Below are 27,864 nucleotides of genomic sequence, written 5' to 3' on the forward strand. Positions count from 1 at the left end.
TCGGGCGAGAGTCCACAAAGATGGGGCGCCTGGGTGTCAACCCTGAAACGTCCACCGAGACAGAACGCAGACAAGCGGCTGCCTGGGGCTGGGCACGGGGAAATGGGGTTTTCAGTGTGGGGAGATGAAAATGTTCTGGAACCGGATAGAGCTGTGGTTGCACCACATTGCAAATGCACTAAATGCCACTCAATCATTGTCCACTTTAAAACAGTAATTTCACCTCAATTAAAGAAAAACTCAAAATAAACAAACACGTACACAGCCCCTTTTCTGCAGTGGCACACCTCTCGTCCGGGCCTCGGGAGGGACAACGAGGGTGGGCGAGGATGCAGAAGTCTCGGCCCTAAGGACGCGGTCCAGACCCCTGCTCTAGCAAGGCTTCTAGCAGCCGAAGGCTGTGCCCTAGGAGGACGGCAGCCACCTGACACGCCTGCCTGAGAGAGCTCGAGCCAGCAGCTGACCACATGCCTGGCCCTCCCTCTCAGAGCGATGACTGAAAAGGCTGACAACTGTGACTCCATGTATCCCAGAACCCACGAGCATCTCCCTCAGCGACCCGAAGCCCATCCCTCTGAGAGGGGATCTTCAGGAAGGGTGGGCCCCTCTCCCATCTGTGGGAGGACAGACTCCTAACTCCAATAATCACCAGCTAGTGGACACGGCTGGCCCAAGGCCCTGACCTCACCACCCTTTGTGACTTTCATCTCCCTGACTGTACTGGGTCCCGCTCGCCCCTCCCCTGCCCTCTCCCTCCTTCCCCCTTTACTGCGCCCCGGGGCCCTCGCCCCAGCCTCTGCACAAATCCGGCCCAGCTCAGCTCTTCCTGCCTTCGGTCACTGAGTAAAACCTGCTGTCACTGCATTAACAAATGGCCGGGTGGGTGCATCTTTGGCCAGGGGGGCACAGACGCAGCCCCCCACAAAAGCAGGGAGGCAGAGGCAATTTGGGTGGCACCAGGCCCTCGTCTGCGGGAAGGAGGTTGGTCCCTGAGCCCACAAGCCTGAGCCGCATCCAAGCCTCACCCCCCACTGATTTTGGTTTTATTTTCTGAGGGGACTGTGGAAAAAGGACCAGGGCTTCTTCCCCTCCACACAGACGCCCCTTCGGCCCAGGAGTCAGCTCAGAGGGGGAAAGGACAGGCCCGTCCCCTCTCGCTTTGCCAGGCACAGCCTTCTTCCTGGGCACAGGGCAGACACCCCGACGCCTGAGCCCAGAGTGAGCTGCCTGACACCACGAGGTCACTAGGTCATCATGTAGGACCCATGGCAGGGACGGCTCTGGATGGGGAGGAGACCCGGACCTACACAGCCATGTGCCCACCTCTGACCTCTTCCTCCCTATCTCCGTTTACCTGCCCAGCACAGGAACAGGAAAATCACCCCAAACAAGCCCACACAACTCCTGAAAACAGACGGCAGAGCATGTGGGGGGAGCAGCTGCATACACAGACGCCTTTCTGCACCTGCTTCCACTACAGGGAAGCCCCACTCGGGTCCTGCCCACACGACCTCCCAGACTCGCTGGGGTCAGCAAGGATGAGCAGGAACCCACTAACAGGAGGACGGAAGCCTGCAGCATTTTCCAAGCTGCTGCAACGTGAACCACCCCAACGGTCCCAGGGCGCCCCAGGGGAGCGGTACGGTGACTCCCCAGGGCCCAGTCTCCAGGGACACTGGCTTCCCAGGCATGTCCCGAATCCTGACCTCTTCACCTATAGGAAAGGTGTCAGCAACAACAGGAAAAATCTTCCCTGAGCTCTCAAATGGATGCTGAGCTTCAGACAAGGCTTTCCAGAAACACCGCCTGCTCCTCCCGACTGCACCCCAGGAAGGTTCCAGCACAGAGGCCTGTCTCATCCGATGCCAATAGGACGGTCGCACATTCCATGTGGCCACGAGGGGCCACTGCTTCGCACATCCTTCCATCTCAACTGGAGTCACGCCCCTGCACAAATTATCCTCAGGAACCCCCACAGCCAACCAACGGCACAGTTCAGGGACTCCACTTTCAACCGGATCCCCGTGGTTGCCACGGCAAGGGCCCAGCCCCTCTCTCACCCGAATCCCTCGCTGCAGGCCGCTCCACAGGCATCCTGGCTTTGCACAACACAGCGGCCCTGCTGAGAGTGCAAGCTCACACCGCTGCCTCTCGACCCCCCACCTCACTCAACAAGACCAGGCCTTACCCAGGCCTCAGGACAGCCCCACGTGGGCCTCCAGACCTGTCTCACATCAGCTCCCGTCCCCACCTCACGCACCCCACTCTAGCCACACGGGTCCCTGCTCACCCCACAGGAGCCTGCTCTGCTCCCTTTGCAGGGTCTCTTGTCCCACCGTCCCTGCCAGGAACGCTCCCGCAGACGGGGCCAGGCTCCCTCCCTTCCTCAGGCTCTGCTCAGTGTCCCCTTCTCCAGGAGGCCTTCGCAGACACTGTTCCAAATGACCACCCGCCCCCGGAGTCCCACCCCTTCCTGCTTTCCTTCTCCAGAGCACTTATTTCTAACTTCCAATCCTTCTGTCTGTCCTTTACTGTCTTCCCTGTTTCCAGTCATTCTGCGCTGCTTTATTTCCTCAGCAGACATACTCGGCATCTAGAACTGAGCCTGGAACATTCTAGACACTCGATAAATCTGCAGAATAAATGAATGAGCGAGCAGCAGAGTGCATCTCAAAGTGCAGTACGGCCTGTGGTGGGCTGGGCTGCAGCTGTCATTCTGGGGCCTCGGCCGGCGAGTCTAGAGCAGCTTCTGAGGCCCAATGGCTTGCTCAGCGGGAGCCCTGCTGCCCCAAGGTGCACACCTCCAGGGGGTGCTGCTTCTGCTTCGCGCCAGCCCTGCAAGGAGAACAAGCCACTTTGCACTTGGGGCCTTGGAACTGTCCAAGGAAGCAAAGGGACACAGAGGCGGACGCCTCCCTGCTGCAGGTGCCAGCAGGGTCCCAGGGCCCACGAGGGCCCTTGAGTAGCTGCCGCCCCAGCTCTCCTGCCCTCTCCTGAGCAGGAGGCTCTAAGGACCCAGCCCGAGGGCTGTCGGGAGCAGCCCCCATCCTCACAGGCCCCGTGTCCGCGTCTGACACAGAGAAGGAAGTTCCAGGCAGATCTGTGTCTCCCACTCTTCTACGGAGGGGGCCTGTCCTCATGACCCCCGCCTCACAGTCACCAAGGTCGAGACTCTGATTAGACACGCTCTCTTCCTGCTGAAGAGGAAACCCAGGGACAGGAAGGCGGCACCGACAGGGCAGTTCTGGGCACCACTAAGCCAGCACCCGGGAAAACCTAACGAAACAAATGTCAGACTTCTCGGAAGCCTTCTGCACAGCACCTTCCTTCCAGGGAACTTCTGTTTTACCCGGTGACATTCCTCCAACAGCTCAGCCGTCTGCTAGGTGGCTGCTGGCCATGCCCCTCTGTTAGGATGAAGAAAATTCAGTTCACTGAAGAGAAGTCTGAGGACCTGCCAGAGGTGTGGACAGAGCCGGGAGGTGGGAAACATCCCAGGACGGGGTGGCCGTCCTTCGGAAGCTGTTACCCCAACGCTGCCCGCTCCCAACCCTCTTTCCTATCTCCTAGCATCTTCCTCGTGCAACTATGTGTGCCAGGACCAGACACGGAGGGAGGGAGGGGAAACAAAGCAAGAGATGACAGCACCACTCTGAGAACAGCGGCCCGGCAATTTCAAGATCCTAAGCGCCCGGAAGCCCCAAATAGCAGGCAGACGGAGAGATTGTCTCCCCAAAAAACGTCTTCCAGCGAGCAAAGCAGACGGCAGGGAACTCCCCACACACTCACACTGGCTGTCTGTGTCGAGCGGGGCTCCAGGCGATTATTTCCCTCTGTTTTCTTCCCTGCACACCTTCTACCTTATGTTATTTCTATGCTGAGAAAAAAAACGTAAAATGTTCTAACCAGCGGACGGCTTGAAAGCGCTAAGACACTAGTTGAGGGAACTGCTGGTGGGCGGGCTGCTGGGGAGGTGGCCCTGGAGGACCAGCGCCAGGCCCCCCGGCCGGCCGTCGCCTCCTGTGGGGAAACAGGCTCAGACAACACACGCCTCGTAAAGCTGTTGAGCATTAAGCAAAATTACACTTGTCAAATGTTTAAAATGCCTCCTGACACTCAGCCAGCAGCCAATGGGTTTGCCATTACTATTATTATCATAATCACTCCCGCATTAGTGTTCTTATTATCACATTCGCCCTGGAGGAGTTTACCCGGGGACTACACACACATGTAGAATGCGCCGTCTGGAGCAGCTCAGACCTTCATAAAGGAAGGCTGTCCTCAGGCCGGAGGGGCGGTGCCCAGGGCGCAGTGGGAGGACGGGCTTCCAGGCCCCGGGCGACAGTCGCTGGGCTCACTGCAGCAGCTGCATGAAGGCCACGGAGGAAACACACGCACAGGCCAGCCGTGAAGTGGGCACGGCTTTGGGCCAGCCTGTGGTCTGGCTCTCGGCCTGCGATGCCAAGGTTAGAGGAGCGCTCCCGAGCAGGGCAGGCATCTGCGACTGTGATGACCACCGTTTAGAAAGCCCAAGTCTTTACAACACGTTTCCTGAAACCACACAAACTCAAGAACCGCGTCCACATCACATGAACCGCACTCCTGACGTGAAACGGCAAGCCCCGCACGGCGCCCCCGCCCTCCCACCAGCATTTAAACCTGCTCTGGGGCTCCGCTCGCAGCAACCTGCAGTCCTCCTTCCTCCCACCTGGTAAGAACGGGAAACAGCAAAGCCTATCAGCTCTAGCCTCTGCTCTGCCTTGACTCCCTTGGGCACTGGGGCTCCTGTAATTCTCAACAGAATCATCAAAGGGAGCAGGGCACGGTGCTGAAGATCCCGCTGCCATCAAACTGACCGGAGGAGGCCTGGCCGCGCATCTGGCTAGCTGTGTGACCCTGGACAACCCACTTCTCTGAGCCTCAGGAATCTCACCTGGACAGGAACATAAGGGCCTATGCACCACACAGGGTCGCTCTCAGGATTACAGGCGATAACAGATGTCTTTAGAGCAGGGCCTGGCACAGACTTGTGCTGAGAAAAATGCTAGCTGCAGTATTATCATGAACATTGATTGGAAATGTATAAAAAATTAAACCTCCAGTCTGACCTCACAGGCGGCCACAGAGAGTGCCCCGAGTCTGAAGGGCAACGCCTGGGACACGAGCTCCGTCCACCCCGGGGGTCCTCAGAGGTGAGACGCGTCTTCCAAGACAACCAGGCCCTGGAATAGGCACCGTGCCTGCGCACCTTCGAGCTACAAAGAAGCTGCAAACTCAGTGCCATCACAGGGGACCAAACAGATGCTCTCAGTCCACTTAGGGAAGATGATCTGAAATGGGAAGAATATTCTAGAGGAGGGCCTCCGTGAAAAGTCTGGGAAGACGGTCACATTTGATGAATCCAACCTTGGGAATAAAACGCATCCAGAAACTGGAAACCAAGAACATGTAGAACGCTGGGAGCCATATCAATGAAGCCTTTACCACTTCATTTTATTTCCTGTGTCCTCAGAGGATGGTCTACATTCTCGTCCTTGAGGGGAAGCCTCGGGACAGGGTGTGTGTGTGGGGGGGGCAGCAGTCACGGAAACAGCAGGCGGGCTACGTCCTGGAGCCGAGCACGGGGTAGGAGATGCTGCCCTAAGGTTTAAGACTAGGAAAGACTGTCAGCTGTCCGACAGCCGGGAGGGTTGACCCCAACCTACGCGTCCATCTCCAAAACCAGGCCAATCTTATCAAGGCTCTGAAAACCTCAAGTGCGGAAGCAATTTAAAAAAAAAAATACACAATAATGTCATTTGTCTTCACAGACGAACCCAAAACACACTTTCGCTCATAAAACAACAAAGAAACATCCTGTGGTTTCCCAGGTGGACACAGGCGCCTACCGCATGCCAGGCACAGGTCTAAGCCCAGACGTACATCTGCTGACGCCTTTACCACGCACACGTCCTCAGAGGCAGGACGACTTCCCTGCCGTGCTGTGAGGAAGGGGCAGCGTGGGGACCCAAGCCCAGCCAGATGGCTCCGCGTGGGGGACGCGAACCACGCGGCTCTTTCTTAGGGGTCTGGATGAACGGTGAGGGCGGCCGGGCTATGCGGCGGGTGTTGATGACACCGGAATCCAGGCACACCTGTCAGGCGGAATGCAGAGTGCCTGGAAGGTGGGTACTAGTAGGGGACAGCAGCCCTGGCATCTGGTGCCTCCCACGTCACCAGATTACCCAGGAGGTGACAGCTGCCCACCTAGAACCCCAGAGCGCCAAGGAAGCCTTGGACAGCCTCAACCGCGGGTGGAGGTGGCGGTGTCTCAGAAAAACCTGCACCTGATTTTCTCCAGCCGAAATAAAAACTGTATACACTGCTAATTCTTCCTGAGGAAAGTTGGCTCCAGACTTAGGAATGTGAGTGACGATCTCTGGTCTCTCCCGCGCAATCTTGCATGAGGGATGGCGGAACAAGACCCAGTGCTCCTGGGATGGCAGCCTGGGGATGCACTTGCCTACCGGCTGGTGACAGGAACAACAGGATGGGCAGAGCCAGAGCTGCTCACAGAACCTCCTGGGCGGCAATAAAGTGGGGCAATAACGCCGTGACCAGGCAAACGCCTATGGCCACTGTTTGCAGCTGCACAGTAAAACCCCAAGTCCTTTCATGTGTGTGTGTGGGGGCGTGCCTCACTTCCTCGGCCCCAATTTCCTAAGTGGCAGCCTAGGCGCCCTCTGCCCACCCCCGAGATGCTGCCCGGGCTGGGCGGAAACCAAAACAACGCTCCAGCTTTGCCTGGCCCCAAAATCCAGGGATCAGTCGGGGGACATGCAGGGCCACCTCCGCGGGATGGGGCGCGAGAGGACCTCGGCACAACCCAGTGAGAGCGCTAGGGCCAGGGCTGGGTCCCGCGGGGGACGGAGGGCGAGGAGCGCTGGCCCAGCCCAGGGGTCACGCCAGACACCTCGCCCAGCCCGGGGACGCGCCGCCCTCAGACCCGGGGTCACCCCTCCAGCCCGGCACACTCAGACCCGGGGTCACTTCTCCAGTCTGGGGACCTCAGGCCCGGGGTCATCCCTCCAGTTCGGCGACCACAGACCCGGGGTCATCCCTCCAGTCCGGGGACCTCAGACCCGGGGTCGCCCCTCCAGTCCAGGGACCTCAGGCCCGGGGTCGCCCCCCGCCCGACCGCCGCGCGCACTCACTGTGCTCCCCGGAACAACCTGCCATCCTAGGAATCGCGGACCCTCGGGTGCGGCGACAGCTTGCCAGAATCTGATGCAACCGCCGCCCCGGAAGTCCCTCCCCGCGCCTGGCCCGCCCCTCCCCACCTTCCTGGACACGCCCGGTCGCTAGGCAACCGCCGCGGGGCCCGGGCGTCGAGAGTCCGGGGCATGCTGGGACTTGTAGTTCTTACTGCGCTGCCGCCCGCGCCCGTGTGCATCCCCTGGGACGCGCAGTCCGTGTCCGGCCTGGGGACAAGGCCGTGACGAACCAGGGGGCTGGCTTCGGGGCGGAGTTTGCAGTCTCGCCGCGGGGAGCAAGCATTAAAGACTCAGGCACGGGGGTTAGCACTGCACCAAGTGAGGTGGGGACAAGCCCCAGCCAGGTGGTGAGAGAGGGCCTCCCAGGGACAGAAATGTGCTGGTCAGGCACAGAGGACTTGTTCAAAGGAAGGCTCAGTGGAGGAGATTGGGGATGGGTGGGAAGTGCATTCCAGGCAGAGGGAACCGTCCTGCAAATTACCCCAGCAGAAAGCAAGCCACTGAGAAACTCAGCACGGCGACAGGACACACATGAGCAGCCCTGGCGAGAGATGGGGCTTGAGGCTCAGGCTAGGGCCAGTGCTTCTTGAAACATCTGAGAAAGTCAACAATGGCAGAGGCCCACTGAAGGCTTTAGACAGCAGTGGGTGTGAAGAGATTCGTGCTCAGAACCGTCATTCTGACAACTGCTGAGTGGACTTGGAATGGATTTGGGAAAGCAGGACTTGCTAGGAAGCCGTTTTGATCGTCCGTAGGAGAGTAAATGGTGGCCTGGACTAGCAGTGTGAGCAGACAGATCTAGGAGAGCCATGGGAGGCGGTAAACGCGACAAGTGTGGGGATGAGGTAGGCGGTGGGGCTGGGGAAGACACCCTAGTTTCTGGACTGAGAGAGACTGCGTGGTTGTGGCATTCACTTTAACACTGAACCGCAAGTTGAAGATGCTTGGCTGGCAGTGGATGGAAAGAAGCAGCAGACAACGTGAACTTATTTGACTAGGAACCCAGGCTGCATATTTGCATATGCAGTGCTAACCTGGAGGACATTTCCAAACATTTTAATCAAACCAACAAACTTAAATTTTCATTAACCAAAGATTAATCCATAACATCTTAAAAGACATTGGGTTAATTTCTATTGTATTTAGAATTTATGTAAGCGCTTACTTTAAGCCAATTAAACAGAGCTCTTAGTTTTGGCCATATCACCCGGGGGTAAAAATATCACACACACAGACACAGACACACAGACACAGAGCCTTCACATATATTGTTTTAAAAATCACTGCCATCAATCAGGCAACGAGTCAATCGCCAAGAGAGGGCACCCCACTTGGTTGCCGGGGTGATCAGCACGGAAACCAGAGGGGGGGCTCCCAGAGGTGGAGCCTTTGATATTTTAAAGATTTGTTTGTTTCTCAATTGCAAAGCTCAAAAGGAACCCAAAAGTGGTCACTGTCACTTTAAAGGAGGGAAAGAGTACCATTAACTTGAAAATCTCCTGAACCTAGGGCAGCGTCCTACTTGTTCTGCCTTTGGGTTTCCTATATTAGGGGGTGATGGGGGTGTCCTTCTGCATTGCATCCCTTGTACACCTTTCCTATTATGCCTGGCAGTCCTAAGTGCCAGGTGAATTGTCCAAAGATAAAAGAACAGAGAAAAACAGTGAGGAATTTTTCCGCTGGTCTGGGGGACATTCTACCCAATTGCGTCCTAGAGCCATTCTCCCAAGAAGGGGTCCCCATACTCAACCAAAGGTTAGAGTTTGGTACTTTCCTTGAACTGGAGTCCCGATTGGGACTTTCCCGCAGTTCAGAGAGCAGTCAGGTGCCAGAGAAAGGGATCCCAATCCAGCCTTAGGAAAAGAAACCTGTCACGGGAGTCTTGGAGATTGGCGGCCGTCCTAATGACTTAAGTGGCCGACCCGTGCCCATGTAAAATTTGTCTATTAGAGATAGAATCAGGAAGAAATGGATTAATTCATTTTCCATCACCCTCAGGCTTAAGGTACTGATTCTCTTCAGGCTGAATGCCACAATTTGCCCCATAGAGTAGCCATGGGCAGCAAACGTGGATTCATACAGCTGTCCGAGAAGGTTCCCGATGGAGCAGTGAATTTAGATCCATCCTTGAAAAAGAGAAAGGCACAAGGAAGACTATAACTTCAGCTCACAAGCTGGTGAAGCAAGCAGGCTCAGCAAGCCAAGGAGTCAAAAGAAAGACTTCTTGGGCTCAAGGTCTGGAAGTAGCGCTCCTCTATTCAGAAGATAGTGTGGGGACAGGGCCCATGGGCAGCGAAGAGCTGTAGCATGGCGACAGGGCCCATGGCCAGGACTTAACAGCTCTGTTTATCCCATAAGGAAGTATTCCCAGTTAGACATTTTAAAACATACTTAGGCAAAGTTGATATAACCTCTTTATAAAGAAAATCAGCTTCTAAGTTGTGTTCCCACTATCATCCAGGTTTCCAAATTAACAGTTTCCTCTTCGGGGAACCAGGGACATTGTTCTTGTACGAAATGTAGGAATTTAGCAATCTGTCCCGAAGAGGCTCTTATGTCTCCTTTTTGCAAGCATACATGTTATTATTTCTATACAGAGCCTTCTTTCTTTAGACTCAGTATGGCCCAAAACTTCTCAAAAGTTCTTAATATTTCTTCCTCTTCCTGACCTTATTTCACTCTCCCTTCTAGAGAGGGAGAGGGACTGAAACTTCTCAACTTTTTAAGTTCTGACCTACTACCTGTCTGTCCTTTCCTCACCCTCCCTCTCCAGAGAGGGGCTAAAGGGGGCTCTTCTTTCCAGCCCTGGGTAGGAACCTATCCGTCCTGGGAAGAGGGGAGAACTTACCCGTCGGGTCCCTGTCAGGGCGCCACTTGCCGGGCTCCAGCCTCGGCAGAGTCCAGGTACCCGCGGGAGAGACAATGTCGGCGAAAGTGTAAGTGCTAGACGTGAGACTCGAAGCAGTTGCAAGCAAGTCCGATTTATTTTGGGGACAGGGTACACTTATATAGAAAAAATCACACGAGGTGGTTTAACTATTGTCGTCATGGGAACAATAGATGAGGGGCAGTGCGTGACTAAAGGTAATAATCAAAGGTGGTTATCTACATCCAGATGTGCAGCAGACATATGGATTGTTTAGGAAGAGGTTACATAGTTTCAGGGTCTTTATGAAGTTAGGAGGGCAGCGAGCATATAATTAACGGACTATAGACCCCACCTCCTTGGGGGCTGCTGTTTGTTCTTTGAGATATGTTTATTGCTCGTTCTGCCTGTTTTTACAAGGCTTCCAGGACTGAGGGAAGACGTTAATCAGTAATAGGCTTTAGAAAGGAGGACAAAAGATTCTGCTTAAAGAATTATGTGCCCTGGAGAAGTGCCTTGCACGATTCTCCTTCCATTGCCAGACCTTGTCACGATACAATGGCAGCTAGATTGGGGGAATGCTTTGCACACATGGGGACATCCCAGTGATTGAGATCAAGGAGTCGGTGGCTGCAGAAAGACAATCACCAAACTCTCCCGGCCTCGGTGCCTGGGAACAGGTTCCAGGGAAGGCGAACCTACCCAGCACAATAAGTGGTTTCCAGGAGACAAGCTCACACCTCCTTGAAGTCCACTGAGGACCTGCCCATCTCTGCCACGCTGGCCAGAGGCAGCCTGCCTGGACTCCCCTGCCCTGGCAGAGCGGCACTCTTGGGTGTATGCGGAACTGACCTCCCCACGGGAAGCGTTATGTAGACTCTATTGAGACGACGTGCACAGCCCCAGCAAGGATTCAGGAAGCTTATGGGGCCAGCACTGGGTGGGAAGCTCAGATCCTACCCATTCACGACACTGCTTAAAGGCATGCGCCTGTGCCAAAGGAGTGGACTCTAATTTGGGGTCTCTGCATGCTTAGCTAAAATATTTTCAGCAATCAATTTGTTTATAATATTTTCCAAACATGTACGTAACTGCATTTGATGGAGGGCAGCCATGAGTTTAAAAATGGAAGCTTCCCTGCCTAACTTGCTTCTCCACGTGATGAGCATCTCATGATGGACTTCAATCAAATTTCCTTGATTTTCGTAACGGCACCTCTCGGATCCCGTTTCCTTCGAGTCCGATAAGCGTCATAAACATGTTCCCATTTACTTGGTGTAACCTCCTGCTGAAGATATAATAGGTCTGACTGGTGGCTGAAAAACAAAAAGGAAGCGTTTGTTTACATTTCTGGAAGGCACGTGGAGCACGCACTGTCACTCTGCTCCCTGGGGGTGCTGTCCCAGAGGCGTCTCCTCCTCTCCCGAGGGCTGCACACCAGCCGGCACGCCCCGGCCCAGGACGTGGGAGGAGCTGTGCAACCCCAGCTGATCCCACAGAAGGGAGCAGGCGCAGAGGCCAGGAGACGGAGGTCAGTCCAGGGCCTGCGCAGCTCGGGTTCTGGTTGCGCCCGTGCCTCATTCATTCCTGGAGCCAACGAGCCCAGCAGGAGGAAGCAAGGATCTGGGAGAGTCCGAAGCCCCGTGGGGATAAGGAATCCGCTGAGGGGCCCCCTGCCCTTCCTGTCTCCCTTGACACCGGGAGAGAGGCTGTAAGGGGGTCGGCCCTGAGAAGACCTCGCGGCATGAGCCAGGGGTGCCGCGCTCAGGATCTGAGACTGGGGCAAGTTTTGTAACCTCTCTGGGTTTCGGATTCTCTTGCTTTTAAACCTGTGAAATGGGGCGGTCTCACCGAGCTGCTGGTGAGGATGAGGTTATAGACAGCAGCTGCTATGCAGCATGTGTTCAACAAATCCTGACTCTCGTACCACTAAAAACACAGCATCGGAGCCAACGAGGGACCCAACAATCGAGGGTGACGCAAGTATTCCTACCACTCACTCATGTTTTTTCTTAAAAACATGAATGTTTTATAAAATAAAAGCAACATTCACTCTTTATGAACCCCACAAAACTTCTATTTGACAAACGTCTATTTTCTCTAATGTCATTAGTGAACGTGAAAAACTGAATTTCAAATCCACAGGGAACGTCCTTATAGCCTCGAGGAGGCAGATGTTCCCCATCTCAGAAATAAACACATGAGGCCTTGACGTTCACCGCAAACAGGATTTGAGCCTGAACAGTCAATATAAAAGAAGAACTCGGTTTACTTACTCTTAGAGGACGTGTCCTTCAAAAAATACGTTTGTTCATATTCCTGCAGAGAGAAGAGAATAAAATTGTCCAGGAGAAGAAATCTGTGTGGCCTCTTCGAGGAATTCTACTGCAACAGGACCGGAACGTGCTCTCTGGAAGGAGCAGCGGGGTGGGGGCCAGCGGCCCTCTGTGCACCTGAGGAGTCCCAAGAGTGGGACGGCCACAGGGAAGTGCCCCCCTGTCCCACCCACAGGTGGCAGAGAGCTCACAGCCCACCTGTGTCCTCTGGGTCATGCTCCGCAGGACACTGCCGGGGCCCGAGGACCACACTGTCTTGTCACGGCTGACCCTGCTTGGGTGGCCCGGCTGCTCTGAGCGTGCCCCCCGACTCTTCCCAGACCCAGCCCTCGCTCCTTCCACCCTGGGGGGGGATGGCGGCGGCAGTTATCAGTAAAATGATGTCACCTGGGGGTGACCTGTTCTATTCGGGACAATACTAACGGAGAGGACACCTGTGCACAGAACGCACCGTGAAGCAATGTTAGTGACTCACACGCAGTTTCCTGGTTCATGGAAACCTCAGTGCGGACCGGACTCCAGACACCCTGGACCGCCCGCCCTTGTAAGGAGCCGCTACTAGCGATGGCTCCCCACGCCCGGGCCTCCTGAGGACGAGCTGAGGCCTTCTCTTAGTATCAAGCCGCCTGCCCTGGGCGTAAGGCCCAGAACATGACTGCGAGGTTCAAGTCCCAGCTCTGCCTCTTGTCCCCTGCTGGCTCGGCGCCTGCCTCACCCTCCTTGTCCCGTAGCTGCTCAGCCGCAGACTAAGACGGGTTGTATGCTCACGGCACAGTCTGAGAGGGGCACCCAGGGCCCCCGCACCCTGCCTGACCGCCCAGTGCCTCTCACTGACATGGGCAGAGTCCTCACTTGTGCATTTCATGTTCTCGGACTCCTTGGAGAATCTGATGATCACAGACCACCTCCCTAAATGCTGCCTAAGGGCACACGACCCACTCAGCCACAGTCTCCGAGAGCTCCACCTCCAGGCCAGAGTCAGGGGCCCAGGGGCCCACGACCTCCGGCACAGGGGCCCCATGATCTCCTCCCTGACACCCTTCCCCTCAGCTGCACACAACGTCCCATCTTCCCAAGGGGCCCTCCTCCCCAGGGCCACTTAGCAGGTGTCTGTTCATCTTGCCAAACCTTATTCAAGTTGTCACTGCCTCGGGACAGCACCCCTGAAGCCCCACAATGGAGGACAGAGACTGTCACTCTGTGCACAGCTGGACATGGCACCTGCTTCCATCCTGCACGGTCCACCCGGCGGACATGTGTGCTCCCCACTCCCTCCCCAGTCCCTGCAACCCTGTCTTCTCCAGACGCAACGCCTGGCACACAGGAGCGGCTTAGCTGAGGTGTGCGGCGCTGACCCCAGAAATGAGCACGGACTCAGGAGGCTGCGGTCTAACACCGGCCTGTGGGCCTCCTCGACCCTGCCACATTCCAGACCCGGGAGCCGAGCAAGGACACTGAGCCTCAGCGTCCCCTTGGACAGCAGGTTGGGTTGGGGACTGTTAGGGATTGGTTTGTGCTCTCCACATGTGGAAGTCCTCACTCCCATACCTATAAATGTGGCCTCATATGGAAACAGGGTCTTTGTAGATGGTAAAGACGAGGTCATTACGATGGCCCTAATCTGAATAGTGCCCTCATAGAAAGGGGAAATGTGGACACGGGCTCACACACAGGGAGAACATCATGGGAAGATGAGGGTCGCCATCGGGATGGCGCTCCTACAAGCCAAGGACCCCACAGATTGCCAGAAACCACCCACGGCCAGGCGGGAGGCCGGGAGCAGACTGTCCGTCACAGCACTCAGGAGAAACTAGCCCTCCCACACCTTGATCTCGGTCTCCCAGCCTCCAGAACTGGGGGACAATGAGTTCCTGCTGTTTCAGCCGCCATGGCCGTGGCAGGAACTTTGTGGAGGCCGCCCCAGGACACTCATACAAGAATGTGAGAGGAGCACGCGTGTTAGCACTGAACACAGGGCCCTGCATACAGTAAAGCGCTCAATAAACGTAGGCTTTGTTATTGTTCAGAGCCACCCAGATGTCTCACTCACCTGCTCCAGACTACTGAGGGAGCGGTGCTGTTCGGCCAGGCCCTGGGGCCCATGGGCGCCGGGGACACAAATTGCTGTCACCTGCAATTCGATGCTTTCCTCGGGGTCCTCAGACAGCCCTGGGCAGCTCCCGTCCCCGGGGTCCAAAGCCAGACTTTCTTCCTCCAACTCCCGCTCTGTCTCCACACCAGCGGCTGATGGGTCCCGCTCAGGGTCCGGGGGTAGTAATGCGTCGTCAGACTGGCTGTGCGCAGGTGGCTAAAAGACAAAGTCATTTCTTTTGGTGCCAGGAGCCTGCAGGATGGGGCCTTCCCAAGCCACTTTTAGAGAAAGAAATGCCAACAGTCTGATAGGTAAGCCAGAGCTGTGCCATTTGAGAGAATACTGCATGGGGTCAGGTCCCACTCTGCCACCCACTCCCCAGGGGATCCCAACACAAGACTCTTGTGGGTTGAACGGTGGCCCCCAAAGAGAGATGCCCACGTCCTAACCCTGGGACCTGTGAACGGGATCTCCCTTGGAAATAGGGTTTTTGCAGGCGAGGTCATACTGGATTAGAGAGGGCCCTAAATCCAATGACGAGTGTCCTTATAAGGATACTGATTAAGCTACAGAGACACATGGGGAGAGCACCCCGTGAAGACGGGGGCAGAGACTCGGGCGAGCGTCTACAAGCCAAAGAATGCTGAGGATCGCTGGCAACCAAGGAGAGAGGCGGGGCAGAGGCCCCTGCCCACCGCGAGCCTCAGGGAGCCAACCCCACCGACACCTTGATTTCGGACGTCGGGCCTCCAGAACTGGCAGACAGTAAGTTCCTTACTGTTTCAAGCCACCCGCTTGGTGATAATTTGTTTGGATAGCTCTAGGAAACCAAGACAAAGCCCTTTGCCCCTGTGTGCCTCAGTTTCCACTCAGTGGTCTAGACCAGCGGAATTTAAATCTTCTTTCAGCACAGACATTCTGGGGCTCTGACAAGGTGGAGGCAGACAGCACCGCACAGCGGGCTGCACACCAGGTGGGAAGGCATGGGGCTGCCTTGCGCCCGCCCCTGGGATGTCTCCTGAGGCCCCAATGCCTTCAAGGACTGAGGCTACCATTAGGCGAAGCCCTGGGTGATACTTACAGGGCTGCCGGGCTCCTCCGATTCACCTGAAAACAAAGAAGACAGAAATGAAAATAACTGATACTCAACAGGACAATGACTTCCACGGGGGAGATGAAATGCCTTGAACTCACAAAAAAGAGGACTTACGTTTCAAGCAACCGACCACCCACTGGCGAATCTGGACACCTGGAAGACACAGGAGGTGAGGTGACACGGAGCGCTCGCCAGTCCCCGGGGCCTGGCCGGAGCCCTCCTCCCTCGAGCAACTGCCCCTGGCTGAAGTCTCCCCACCCTCCTGGCGGAGTGCACCCCGGACAGCCAGTCTGCAGCTGGCTGGAATCTCAGCTGACCCGAGATTCGTGGCGAAAGGCCCCTGGGTCAGGGAGCGCAGCGCACGGCTCCCTGCCCCAGAGCGCCGAGCTCAGGCGCCCGAGCGGCCCCTTGAGTTACAAAGTGCGCATAGCTGTGTTTTAAATGAAAACCTGTCAAGAACCTTGTTCCACCAGAGCCCACTTCTGAGCTCCTGACACAGTGGCTGATCTATTTTACTCCAGGATTCATCTAACTCTAATTTACCTTTTTTCTGGTAAACGACAATGATGAAGAAGATGAGGAGGACAACCACAACCACCACCACCACCGCCACCGCCACCGCCACCGCCACCGCAATGAAGGGCTCACTCGAGTTTCTGTTTCCTGGAAGGAGGCAAAGGAGAGGATGCTGTAGCAGGGCTCAGCACGCCTTCCTCATCCTACTGAGCAGAAAGAAGGTCTCTGCTCCTGGGAGCGACGGCAGTGGTCGTGACTCCCCAGGCCCCAAAGTGCTCTCCCGCTGATCACTGAGTAGTGACCACACAGCCACAGGGCCCGCAGAGCCTAAACGAGTTACCTTCGTGGCAAAGGTGTGCCGACCCACCTTGAAGAGATGGAGTCAGCCTCTCATCTGGCTCCTGGTTAGTTTCTACGGCACAAACTGTATCCCGTGTGGCACTGCAGGGCTGAAGGACTGAACCTTGACATCTGAAAAGAAAGAGAGAAGAAACTCTGGGGGCCGGCCTGGCGGCATAGTGGTTAGGTTCGTGCACTCCACTTTGGTGGTCTGGGGTTCACCAGTTCGGATCCTGGCGCTACACCGCTCATCAAGCCATGCTGTGGCGGCATCATATAGAAGAACTAGAAGGACTTACAACTAGGATGGACAACTATGTACTGGGGCTTTGGGGATGAAAAAGAAAAGAGAGAGGAAGACTGGCAACAGATGTTACCTCAGGGCCAATCTTCCTCGCCAAAAAAAAAACGAAAAAAAGGAACGAAAGAAAGAAATTGAACATTGCTTCCCCCACCCATTGGGCCCAAGGCATCCTTCTCATACCCACAGGCAAGGGGTTAGAAGGGACCAGCCCCAGGTCCCAGGATGGCCCACCAGGCTGCCGGCAATCAGTGTCTGCCATTTCCCTGGCAATGTGGCCCAAATTGGTTCAGTGAGAGTAAAGCTTGGGAATTCTCTGTGATATATGCAGGAAGAGCAGCCCACCCTCTCTGTTTCTGGATAGAGCTGTGTGCGGCTCTGAGGAATGCACCAGTCGTAGCTGTATCTCTACCAAGAGGGAAGTGAGCCCAAAGAGGAAGCCCATGGAGAAGGGGACAGGCAAGCAAGAGCAGAGAAGCCAGAGGCCTGATCAAACCAGATCTGAAGGCAGTCCTGACTTGGGATCTGTCACTATACAAGCCAGCGGTTCGGCACAGTCCGAGTGGTATTTACGAATCCACGTGTGCCTCAGAAATGTGAGCTATTTTGCACGTGGCTTTACCACTGCAAACGTCTCCCCAAAAAGTCCTCCCGAAACCCAACCCACCCGGGACCTCAGAAGGAAACCTTATGAGGAAACAGGGTCTTCGTAGATATCATTGAGAGAGGTCATACTGCATTAGGGTGGGCTGTAATCCACGACTGCTCTCCCAAGAGGGAAATCTGCACGCAGATAGAGAGAAAGCCCCGCGAAGACGCAGCAACACGAACACGCAGGGGAGAAGCCCGTGAAGGCAGAAGCAGAGGCCGCCACAGTGAGTCCACAGCGGAGGAGCGCTGGCAGCACCCAGAGCTGGAAGAGACGAGGAAGGAGCCTCCCCAGATCCTGCAGAGGGAGGGCGCCCTGCCGACACCGCCATTCGGACTGCTTGTCTCTGGAACTGTGAACGAACACATTTCTGCTGTTTGTTTTAAAGCCCCTAGTGTGGCGCCTTCTTCTAGCAGCACCAGGACGCTACTGCCGTCCTCTCTGCCCAGTGCCGCCCCCTCACCCCCACTCCTCACCGACAGCTCACCGCATACGTGTCCTGACCCTCTGTCTGCACCCCTGCTGGGGGCTGAGGGCCTGCAATGCCACCTGCCAGACGTAGTGGGGCTCAGAACCATTCGTGAGTGAATGAATGAATGAATGAACCAACGAGCACTGACTCAAGGCCGGCCACCAGGGGGAAACATCCAGGCGACGTCACATTTAATCTGCAGGGCACCTGTATGTGGTAAGTGCTACCACTGGCCCCATTTTACAGATGGGGAAACTGAGGCTCTGGGGGGTGGCAGATAACTAAATGACCCAAAACCAAGCTGACGGTCAATGGAGGAGTGGGGGTCCCATCCCAGGCCTGTCTGGTCTGCCTGCGCCCCCGAGGCCCGAACCTTGTGCAGCGGAAACACTTCTCAGCGCAGTCCGGGGAGTCGCAGTAGAAGCTGCCCTGCTGGCACTGGCACCGCCGGTCGCTGACCCGCGAGCAGTTCGTCACCACCTCCTGATCTGCGAGAGGGAGGGCTGAGGGTCAGTCACCCGGGGCCACGTCCAGCTGCTGGGTGGCAGCCACAGAATCTGCACTCAGCCTCCCTTCTCAAACAGGGATGGCGTGGAGGGAACAGCCAGACCGTGTCCCCCGCCATCAGGGTGTCCACGGAGAGGCTGGTGGGTGACCCCAAAACCTGGGGGCTTCGCAGAGACCAGTGGGTACCCCTGAAATGTGGGGTGGGGGCCAGATGCAACCCCTCCGACATATCCCCCTATTTTTCTCTTCATCTCATTTGCCCCACAAAGGACTCCCCTCCTGCGTGCTCGTGCGAGGAACACGTCAGAGCGAGCAGTGGACAGCAGAGAAGCCCTGACCCCCGGCCGCCAGCGACGCCTCTGCGGTCACGCCGACGCCGCCCTGCCAGAGCGCTCGTCCACACCCGCCAGACAGACGCAGGGTGAGACCCGCCCCACGCTGAAACTGCGCTGGGGCGAACAGCTTCCCAAAGGGGGGCGTGCTTAAGAAGGCCTGTGCCGACCCCCCACATTTTCTCCTCTAACACACTGAAAGAACTTGACGTGAGCTATAAATGAAAACAAAACGGGACCGCATCCCGAGCCTGACACCCAGCCCACCACCACGCGCCTGAGGCCCTGTCCCCACACCCCCACTTCAGCCCTCTAATCCCATCACATTCTCGTCGTCCTTGAACCCGGTGTTTGACACGACACGGGCATCAGCGGGATCCTGCTGCGCACCCCAGCCCGGGGCGGCTTCTGCTCACTTGGATTGTTTCAGCCCATTCTCGGGGCAGGCACTACGCACAGCGTGAATTCCCACGATCGTTTACACCCACTGCGCTGTCGACCGGCGGTTGGGGTGCTTCTGCTTTCACGTTATTACAAACTCTTCCCCATCTCGCTCGGCACACACGGCAAGAGCTTGTCCAGGTCTAGACGGAGACGTGGAGCGGCTGGGCCCTGGCTTGGGCACATTTTCAACTTCAGTAACTATGCGAAAATTGTTTCCGAAAGTGGCTGTACCCATTTCCTACTTCTTCCATTAGTTTTTGAATTCTCATTGTTCCATGTCCCCATGAACACTTGGCATCAACATTTTAAATCTGTCAGTCTGGTAGATAAGAAACAGCGTCTCTTTTTATTTACTCCAGGGCTTTTTCTATGCTTCCTGATCATTTCTCTTTCATCTTCCCTGTAATGTCCTTGTCTCTTCCCACTTAATTTCCTTTCAATCCGGGCCAGCCCGGGTGGCCTAGTGGTTAAGTTCAGTGAGCTCTGCTTCAGCAGCCTGGGTTCAGTTCCAGGGTGGGGACCCACACCACTCGTCTATCAGTGGCCATGCTGTTGTGGAGGCTCAAAAGCAAAAAGAAGAGGATTTGCAACAGATGTTGGCTCTGGGTGAATCTTCCTCAGGAAGAAAAAAAAAAAATTTCAAACCTTATTATTGATTTATAGGCAAGCTTTTTTTGTTCTGCATACTAATTTTGCATGAGTTGTATGAATCATAAATATATTCTCCCACTTCATGGCTTAACTTTTCCAATTTGGGTGTCTTTTGATGAACAGAAGTCTGTCATTTTAATGTAGTCACATTTATCAATCTTTTATGTTTTTCTTTTAACAAACATCTTTTCACTGTCCTAAAGCCATAAATACTCTATCTTTTTTTCTTTTTTTGAGGAAGATCAGCCCTGAGCTAACTGCTGCCAATCCTCCTCTTTTTGCTGAGGAAGACTGGCCCTGAGCTAACATGTGTGGCCATCTTCCTGTACTTTATATGTGGGATGCCTAGCACAGCATGCCTTGCCAAGCAGGTGCCATGTCCACACCCAGCATCTGAACCGGCGAACCCTGGGCCGCTAACGCAGAATGTGCACACTTAAGGGCTGCACCACCTGGCCGGCCCCATTTCTTTTCTTCCTAAAGTTTTACTTTTCACCTATGGATTTTGATGCACCAGGAATTGATTTTTGTGGCTGGCGAGAGGTAGGGACAGTAGAAACTTGCATCCTGCACGGGACCTCTTCCTACGTGGACAATTCGTGATCTGTCCTAGCATCGTTTGAGGGTCCCACCTTCCTCCTGTGAAGGGACAGGTCACAGCACCACACCGCACTCCACATCCACAGGGCTATTTGCACGGGTCCCATGGTCTACCCCTACGGGAACACCACGCTGTCTGTAACTGTCTCCATACAGTCTTGCTACCTGGGACAGCCAGCATGCCATCTTCTCTGCGTTCTCCAGGAGTCTTTTGGGAGTTGTCAGCTTATCAAGTTTCGTGCAAAGTCCTGCAGGGACTTTCTTTTAATGCAAGTTGTCTGTATCGCAGGTGGACAGCATGACGAGTGGACAGTCCCGTGGGGAATTTCACGGGGAACGCACTGATCGGAGAATCATTCCACGCAGGACTGACATCGTACTCACGATCATCTTGTCTCGCTCTGCATGTTTAGAGTTTCTTAAATGCTGCTTGTTCACATAAATGTTCACACATCCTTTGCTACATTTATTCCAAAGTATCTTATATTTTTTGTTTTTGTTAATACAAATGGTATATTTTTTTAAAGTTACACTTTTAAAACAAGTTTGGGGATATAGAGAGATTTAGATGAACTTCCGTATATTATTCTGGTACGTGGCAACTCTGAGAGCCTGCGCCCACGGAGATGGACCCTTTCACCATCTACACGGTTCATTGTATAAAACACACCGCGGCTGAGGGCTACGGTGGCAGCTCAGTTGCTGTTGTCATCTGTCATCATGCCCTTTGGGGCGATTTCTACAAGCCGGTCGAAGGGCCCCTATTTGAAAACCAAAGGACTCCCGGAGCCTGACTGTAGTCCACTTACCCTCCCGGCACTGGGCACACGGCAGGCAGCTGGTCATCCCCGTGGGGTGGGCAGTGAAGGTTCCAGGCTCACATTCCCTGCACTGCCCTTTGCTGTGGTTCACCGTGCAGTGCTCTCTGACGTAGGACCCTGCGGGGGGCGGGGGGCACAGAGGGGAGGTGAGGGCCGAGGGCAGTCCTGCTCTAGCACAGACCTGATCTGGGCCCTGAGGCCTCTGCTCGAGGAGGCCCAGAGGTGCCTGGGCACTGGGCCCTCTGCTCAGTACCCACCCTCGACTCCTATCTCCTCAGAACACTCTGGGACTGGTAGTTGGCTACGCGCCCCAGGAACTGGGGACCTGATCACCCCTCGGCTTTGATGGGTGTCCTGCAGCATGTGTAAGCGGACTGTTTTGAGCACTGATGCTGGACCCGTCTGAGAGCCTGCGAACACCTCCATCCTGCCTCCACCCCAGGCTCCTGACAACCTGCGCAGACTCAGCAGCTCACGGCCCCATCCACAGAGGCAGCTGACCCAGTCCTAGGGACACCCTCCTGGCCCAGCGCTCGCCTCATGCAAAGACTGGAGCTGAGCCAAATCATGGCCTCCCTGGGAATAGGCCATAACAGCACCCACTCTGCACGTGTGCTGGGAGTCCACGCATTTCACGCGGGGCCAACGGTGTTCACTCTTTCCCAAATGTGGTGCGTGCATGTGCATATAGGTGTGCGTGTGCATGTAGTTTATGTACCGGTATGTGTGCTCCCTGAAGCGGCAGCCCAATGGAAGCAAAGGTTCACAGACAAAATGAGGCATGTGTGTGACCGTGGGGTACGGATGGCGATGGGTGTAGGGACGGAGTGGGCCTTTTCAAAGAGGAGACCCATGAAGGTCATTTCATTGCTACTGTGTGCACACCTGTCCACGTGTGCAGATGGGGTGTGGGCGGTTGGGTGGTGGGCCCCTGACCAGGTTCCCCCTGAAGGCCCAGGTGCTGTGGCCATGACTGGCCATGAGGAGCTGAGGACTGGGGGGTGGGGGGAGCAGGCCCTGAGAGCTGCAGCTCATCGTTGGCTTCACGGGGGAATTCCGATTTCACAGCTTCCTTGTGAGGAGGGATAAACCTCCAGGGATCAGCTGTGGGCGAGGAAGTGGCCATGGCCTCTCTGCAGGGAGCTTCCCTTCCCTGGGAGTCCACCACCACCCCCGACAGGAGGGCAGGCGGGAGTGTCCAGCTTGGGCCCGCACCCCCATTTTCGTCCTCCAAGCCCTGCACAACTCACTCACCCACCTCAGAACAAGCACACAAACCCCTCTGCTCCAACGACAGCCCCAAAGAGGGGAGCAGGGTGGCCTGGGCAGGTAAACAGCGGTGAGTGGCTGCCCAGGGGAGGCCCACGTACCCCGAGCCAGCCAGGCTCTCCCCACACAGGGCAGCCTCCAGCTCTGCTCAAAGGACCTGCAGCCTCCCTTCCCCCAGGACAGGAGGTCTGCCTCCGAAGGTTCTGGAAGACATCCAGGGGCTTACCAGCTGGGCAGAGTTTGCAGCACATGTGGAGACCCTCAGCCTCATACTCATCCGGGCCGCACTCGGTCACACTGGATGCTGTGGTCACCTTCAATCACAAAGGGGAGACTGGCGTTACCAAGAGATGCCTCTGCTCCCAAGGGAACCGTCCACGTCCTCGACATGCCGCCCGCCACTTGGGAGCACTGCTCTGCTCGCAGGGGTGCGCTTCATTGGAGCAGTGCACACTGGGACCCTTTTCTTAGATAAGTCTTTGTGCTATCAGACTTCTTTTATTTTTTGAAGGATGTTGTGGGGTTTTTTAAATTGGGCTAAAATTCACGTAACTTAAAAGTAATCATTTGAAAGTGTACAATACAGCGGGATTTAGTGCATTCACACTGTTGTGCCACTATTTGGTCTATTTTGGTAACTTTCTAAGTCTGAAGTTATTTCAAAATGAAACTTTAAAAATTAAAAACTTAAAAAAAAAAAATCTCAGACCAGAGAAATGCAGCTTTTGTCTCGGGAACTCTGCCCGGTCAAGATAACGGAGGCTGTGTCCTCCATCCAGGCAAGGCTCACCGTCACAGCCCACTGCCGGTCCCCGGCAAGCGGGAAACACTACAGGAAGTCGTGTCCTCTCCTCTGGCCACGCAGGGCCTGGCCCTCCCCGGCAGGGCTGCCCACCTGAACGCCACATCAAGCCTTCTCTGCCCAGCGCCTCCCATCCTGCCACCGCTCCTCCTGCTGAAAACACCCTGCTCCGCCTCCTCACCGCGACCAAGAGCGAGTTTGGGAGGGTCAGCGGCTGTTTCGGCTGCACCGGGGTCGGCTGCCCCCTAGTGTGTGCCCCCCATTCCTGCATCCCCTGACCTCTCAGGCCCAGGACGAGGCAACATGGAAGGGGTCGAAAAACACTCAGCAATGAACAGAAATACTATTTCATGCAATATTTTAAAAAATCAGATCGGCAAATGGCTGCCGGCCTTTGTACATAAAGTTTTTTTGGAACCGGAGTTGGGATACCAGGATGCGAAGCAGCTGAGCGGGGTCAGGGTCGCATTCTGTCTCTATTTAAAATGATTTGATTTTTTTGCATGATTTGTTCATGTTTTAAAAACGCCGCATCAAACGAAACCACATCACTCATCTGTCAATAGCCTTTGCCATGGTGGCGGCTCACACAGAAAAACTAAAAGGACCAACAACTGCACACAACTACGTTCTGGGGCTTTGGCGGGAGAAAAACGAAAAGAAATTTAAAAAAAAAAAAAGACTGTCAACAGATGTTAGCTTAGGAGAAATCTTCCCCTGAAGAAAAAAAGGAGGCCAGTCCCAGAGCTGAGTGGTTAAGTTTGTGCGCTCCGCTTCGGCGGCCCAGGGTTTCACCAGTTTGGATCCTGGGCACGGACCTAGCACTGCTCATCAAGCCATGTGGAGGCAGCGTCCCACACAGCAGGACTAGAACCTTCAACTGGAATAGACAACTATATACTGGGGGACTTTGTGGAGAAGAAGAAAAAAAACCTTGGCACAGATGTTAGTTCAGGGCCAATCTTGGGAAAAAAAATACTACATCAAAATATCTATCCTGTTTTCTGAGTGTTTTTGATGCCCCTGTAAGTTTCACACCTGACACGTGTACCTCACTCACACCTTCCTCTGGCCCCTCCCTTGCAGATGACCAAGGGGTTCCCATTTTCCTGGCCATGGGCCACCTCCCACTGGCAATGTCCCTACCCGCCTGGGGCTTGCCTTGGCCACGGGTCCCTCTCCTCACTCCAGTATTCCCCGTCCCCCTCTGCTGTCCCCCTGGCTCCTTCTACCAACTCCTCAGGCTGAAAAATCCCCTCCAGTGCCTTCACTCCTGTCCCAGGAAACCCCTAAAGAATTGCCCACTGGGGGCCGGCACAGCGGCGCAGTGGTTAAGTGCGCATGTTCTGCTTCAGCAGCCCGGGTTCGCCGGTTCGGATCCTGGGTGCGGACATGGCACCGCTTGACAAGCCATGCTGTGATAGGCGTCCCACGGATAAAGTAGAGGAAGATAGGCATGGATGTTAGCTCAGGGCCAGTCTTCCTCAGGAAAAAGAGGAGGATGGGCAGCAGTGAGCTCAGGGTTAATCTTCCTCAAAAAAAAAAAAAAAAAAAAAGAATCGCCCACTGGACACCCGACGCCCTGTGGGAACCACAACCAACACATTCGGGGACCCACAAAAGGCCTTAAACGAGCAGTACATGCCACCAACCTGAAGTGAGAAGTCTGCTTCCCTGGGCAACCCTTCCTCACAGGAAGGAGGGTGCTGGGAGAGCCTGCAGGAGGCTGAGAAAGACTTGGAAATGAACCGCAGTGCCCTGCTCTCCAAAACGCTCCTCGTTTCCGCCCAGCTGCATGGCCCCGCCCCCAACGCGCGCCATCGCCACCCCCCCAACACCCCCCCCCGCCCCGGGCCCCTGCCGTACGCGAACCACGGATCCCTCACAGGCCAGACCTCTCCCGGCGACCCGACCTCTCCCCGCGCCCCGGCCTCCCATCGGGCCCCGGCCTCTCCTCCTCTCTCCCCGCGCCCCGGCCTCCCATCGGGCCCCGGCCTCTCCTCCTCTCTCCCCGCGCCCGGCGCTCCGGCCTCCCATCGCGCCCCGGCCTCTCCTCCTCTCTCCCCACGCCCGGCGCCCCGGCCTCCCATCGGGCCCCGGCCTCTCCTCCTCTCTCCCCGCGCCCGGCGCCCCGGCCTCCCATCGCGCCCCGGCCTCTCCTCCTCTCTCCCCGCGCCCCGGCCTCTCCTCCTCTCTCCCCGCACCCCGCGCCCCGGCCTCCCATCGCGCCCCGGCCTCTCCTCCTCTCTCCCCGCGCCCCGGCCTCTCCTCCTCTCTCCCCGCACCCCGCGCCCCGGCCTCCCATCGCGCCCCGGCCTCTCCTCCTCTCTCCCCGCGCCCCGGCCTCCCATCGGGCCCCGGCCTCTCCTCCTCTCTCCCCGCGCCCCGCGCCCCGGCCTCCCATCGCGCCCCGGCCTCTCGTCCTCTCTCCCGGGCCCGGGTCCGCGGACCAGTAGCAGCCGCCCGTGCTGTAGCGGCCGGTCACCGCGACCAAGCCCCACTCACCCGTCCCAGAAGCAGCAGCAGCAGCAGCAGCCCGCACGGCGACATAACTCCACCGACTAAAAAGACAAACGGCGACCGGCAAGAGAGGAACTGCCGCACGGTCTGGCCACGGCTCACGAATTTATAGGGCCGGGACGCCGGCTCCCCGCCTCACAGCCTGCGCCGGCCCAGCGGGTAACTCCTCCCGCACGGGAACTGTAAGCCCCGTCCCCGCCCCGCGGGGAGGAGCATGCGCACACCCAGTGGGAAGCCCCGCCCCGCTCGCCCAGGCTTCGAACAGCCGGCTGGAAGCCGCGCCGTCCCCGCCCGCCAGGGGAGCATGCGCACAGCCAGCGGCAAGCCCCTCCCCGCCGAGCGTGCGCACAACATCGGCAATCCCCGCCCCCGCCCCGCCACTCCACTGGCGGGTGGAGCGACTCGTGGTGACGCGAGCGAGGGTAGCAGGTGGGCGGTGCCCCTGAGCTCCTCAATTCCTGAAAGTGATGTGTAATTGGCTAAAATAAATCGTCCTCAGAGCTGGAGGAACCACACACGCCAACAGGGGAGCCCTGTGTTAGCTTGCTGAGCTTCCCCAATGAAGTATCGCAGACCGAGTGGTTTAAAGAAGAGAAAGTTCTCGTCTCACAGTCCCGGGGCTGCAGGTCCGAGCCCAGGGGCGGGCACGGCGGGCTCCTTCGGAGGGCTGGGAGGGAGAACCTGTTCCCCGTCTCCCCCCACTCCCCGGCTTCTGGTGGGTGCCAGCGAACTTCCTTTGCTTCCTTGGCTTGGAGAAGCGTCGCCCCATCTCTCCCTCCATCTCCACGTGTTCTCCCGCTGTGCGTGTCGGTGTCCAAAATTCCCCTTTTTATAAGGACACCGGTCACATTGGATTAGGGTCCACCCTAGTCCGTTAGGACCTTGTCTTTAAACACATCTGCAAATAGGATAATTACATCCTATTTCCAAATGAGGCCACCTTGTGAGGTATGGGGGTTAGGACCTCAACATATACATTTGGGGGGGCGCACCATTCATCCCATAACGTGAGATGTCTGGTCCAGAGTCATCTAATGACACTACTGGAAGTAGCTACTACAGCAGGGGAGGAAGGTAAGAATGAACGAGCCCTGAAGAAGCATCCTGTTCTTTAGTCAAACAAGTTCCCAACTGCCTGCCGCGGGCTGCTCTGAGAATTTTGCATGTGTCGTCTGAATCCTCCACGTTGAGGGCTGTTGGTTAAACTGTCAACGAACTAATGCCTGAAGTCGCCATGCAGTGTAGACGTTTGTGCAGTTGCTGGGGACTCAGGAGGTGAAACAGGCGGATTAAGAAAGGGATTCAGGAGGAGGAGCTCCTGGTGTTGGCCAGGCTGGAGCTGAGAGTCAGCCCCTCCTGCTCCTCCGAATCACAGATCCGTCCCCTGGGGGGCAGATAGTGCTTCCACAATGACAGGTCTTTGATGGTGCTGGTTTCCCAAGGAGTGGATTATGAGGATCCTGGTAGGACCCGCTGTGGCAAAGCTGTTTCTCGTTCCACTCGAGATCCAAAAGGATTGAAAGCAGGATCCTGAAGAGATGGTTGCACACCCATGTTCCTAGCAGCATTATTCACAAGAGCTAAAAGGTAGAAGGAACCCAAGTGTCCATCAGCAGATGAATGGATACACAAACTGTGGTCTATGCCTATGATGGAATAGAAGTCAGCCTTAAAACAGAAGGAAATTCTGATACTTGCTACCACTTGTAGATGAACCTGGAGGGTGTTATGCTAAGTGAAATAAGCCTGACACAAAAGAACAAATATTGTGTGGTCCCGCTTGTATGCAGTCCCTAGGGCAGTCAAAGTCACACACAGAAAGTAGGACGGTGGGTGCCAGGGACTGAGGGGGTGGGGGGATGGAGAGTTAGTGTTTAATGGGGACAGAGTTTCTGTTGGGTGAGATGGAAAGTTCTGGAAATGGATGGTGGTGATGGTTGCACAATACTGTTAATACACTTAATGCCACTGAGCTGTAAACACTTAAAGATGGTTAAG

General features: G+C 56.0%; 2 protein-coding genes across 11 annotated transcripts in view; both read right to left on the reverse strand.

Moving 5' to 3' along the window:
- CARS1 (cysteinyl-tRNA synthetase 1) overlaps positions 1–7,360 on the reverse strand; it is a 50,552-nt gene extending 43,192 nt beyond the window's left edge. For 4 of the 7 annotated variants that reach the window (XR_011524003.1, XR_011524001.1, XM_070564509.1 and 1 more), the window contains exon 1: positions 7,194–7,340. Coding sequence is in view for 4 of the 7 variants with exons in the window: in XM_070564509.1 (XP_070420610.1) it covers positions 7,194–7,218 (25 nt within the window). In the remaining 3 variants the exon portion in view is untranslated. Of the gene's footprint in view, positions 1–7,193 lie in introns of all 7 variants that reach the window. The other 3 variants (XR_011524002.1, XM_070564508.1, XM_070564510.1) reach the window with 3 other exon arrangements.
- Positions 7,361–10,218: 2,858 nt separating this feature from the next.
- Positions 10,219–26,188, reverse strand: LOC103544972 (tumor necrosis factor receptor superfamily member 26-like). 4 transcript variants are annotated; one of them, XM_070564512.1, is made up of 11 exons: positions 25,852–26,188; positions 22,771–22,858; positions 21,264–21,392; positions 18,294–18,408; positions 16,527–16,630; positions 16,187–16,306; positions 15,758–15,796; positions 15,629–15,654; positions 14,506–14,763; positions 12,396–12,438; positions 10,219–11,435 (listed from the first exon to the last, which is right to left on the reverse strand). In XM_070564512.1, the coding sequence occupies exons 1-11, from the start codon at positions 25,894–25,896 to the stop codon at positions 11,302–11,304; spliced, it is 1,101 nt and encodes a 366-aa protein (XP_070420613.1). In that variant the 5' UTR covers positions 25,897–26,188; the 3' UTR covers positions 10,219–11,301. The 4 variants fall into 4 exon arrangements, with proteins under 4 accessions (XP_070420613.1, XP_070420612.1, XP_070420615.1 ...); XM_070564511.1 differs by having other exon boundaries at positions 16,500–16,630; XM_070564514.1 differs by lacking the exons at positions 22,771–22,858; positions 25,852–26,188 and adding an exon at positions 17,535–17,800.
- Positions 26,189–27,864: the final 1,676 nt, after the last annotated feature.

The sequence above is a fragment of the Equus przewalskii genome, chromosome 11, assembly GCF_037783145.1.
Source record: "Equus przewalskii isolate Varuska chromosome 11, EquPr2, whole genome shotgun sequence".
NCBI lineage: Eukaryota > Metazoa > Chordata > Mammalia > Perissodactyla > Equidae > Equus > Equus przewalskii.

Excerpts from the sequence above, each read along its gene's own strand:
- LOC103544972 (XM_070564511.1), bottom strand. The coding sequence starts at position 25,896 with ATGTCGCCGTGCGGGCTGCTGCTGCTGCTGCTGCTTCTGGGACGG. Across the intron at positions 15,797-16,186 it reads TGTCGTTTACCAGAAAAAAG|GTGTCCAGATTCGCCAGTGG; the intron begins GTAAATTAGAGT and ends TGTGTCTTCCAG. Across the intron at positions 12,439-14,505 it reads CCCTCAGTAGTCTGGAGCAG|GAATATGAACAAACGTATTT; the intron begins GTGAGTGAGACA and ends TTCTCTCTGCAG.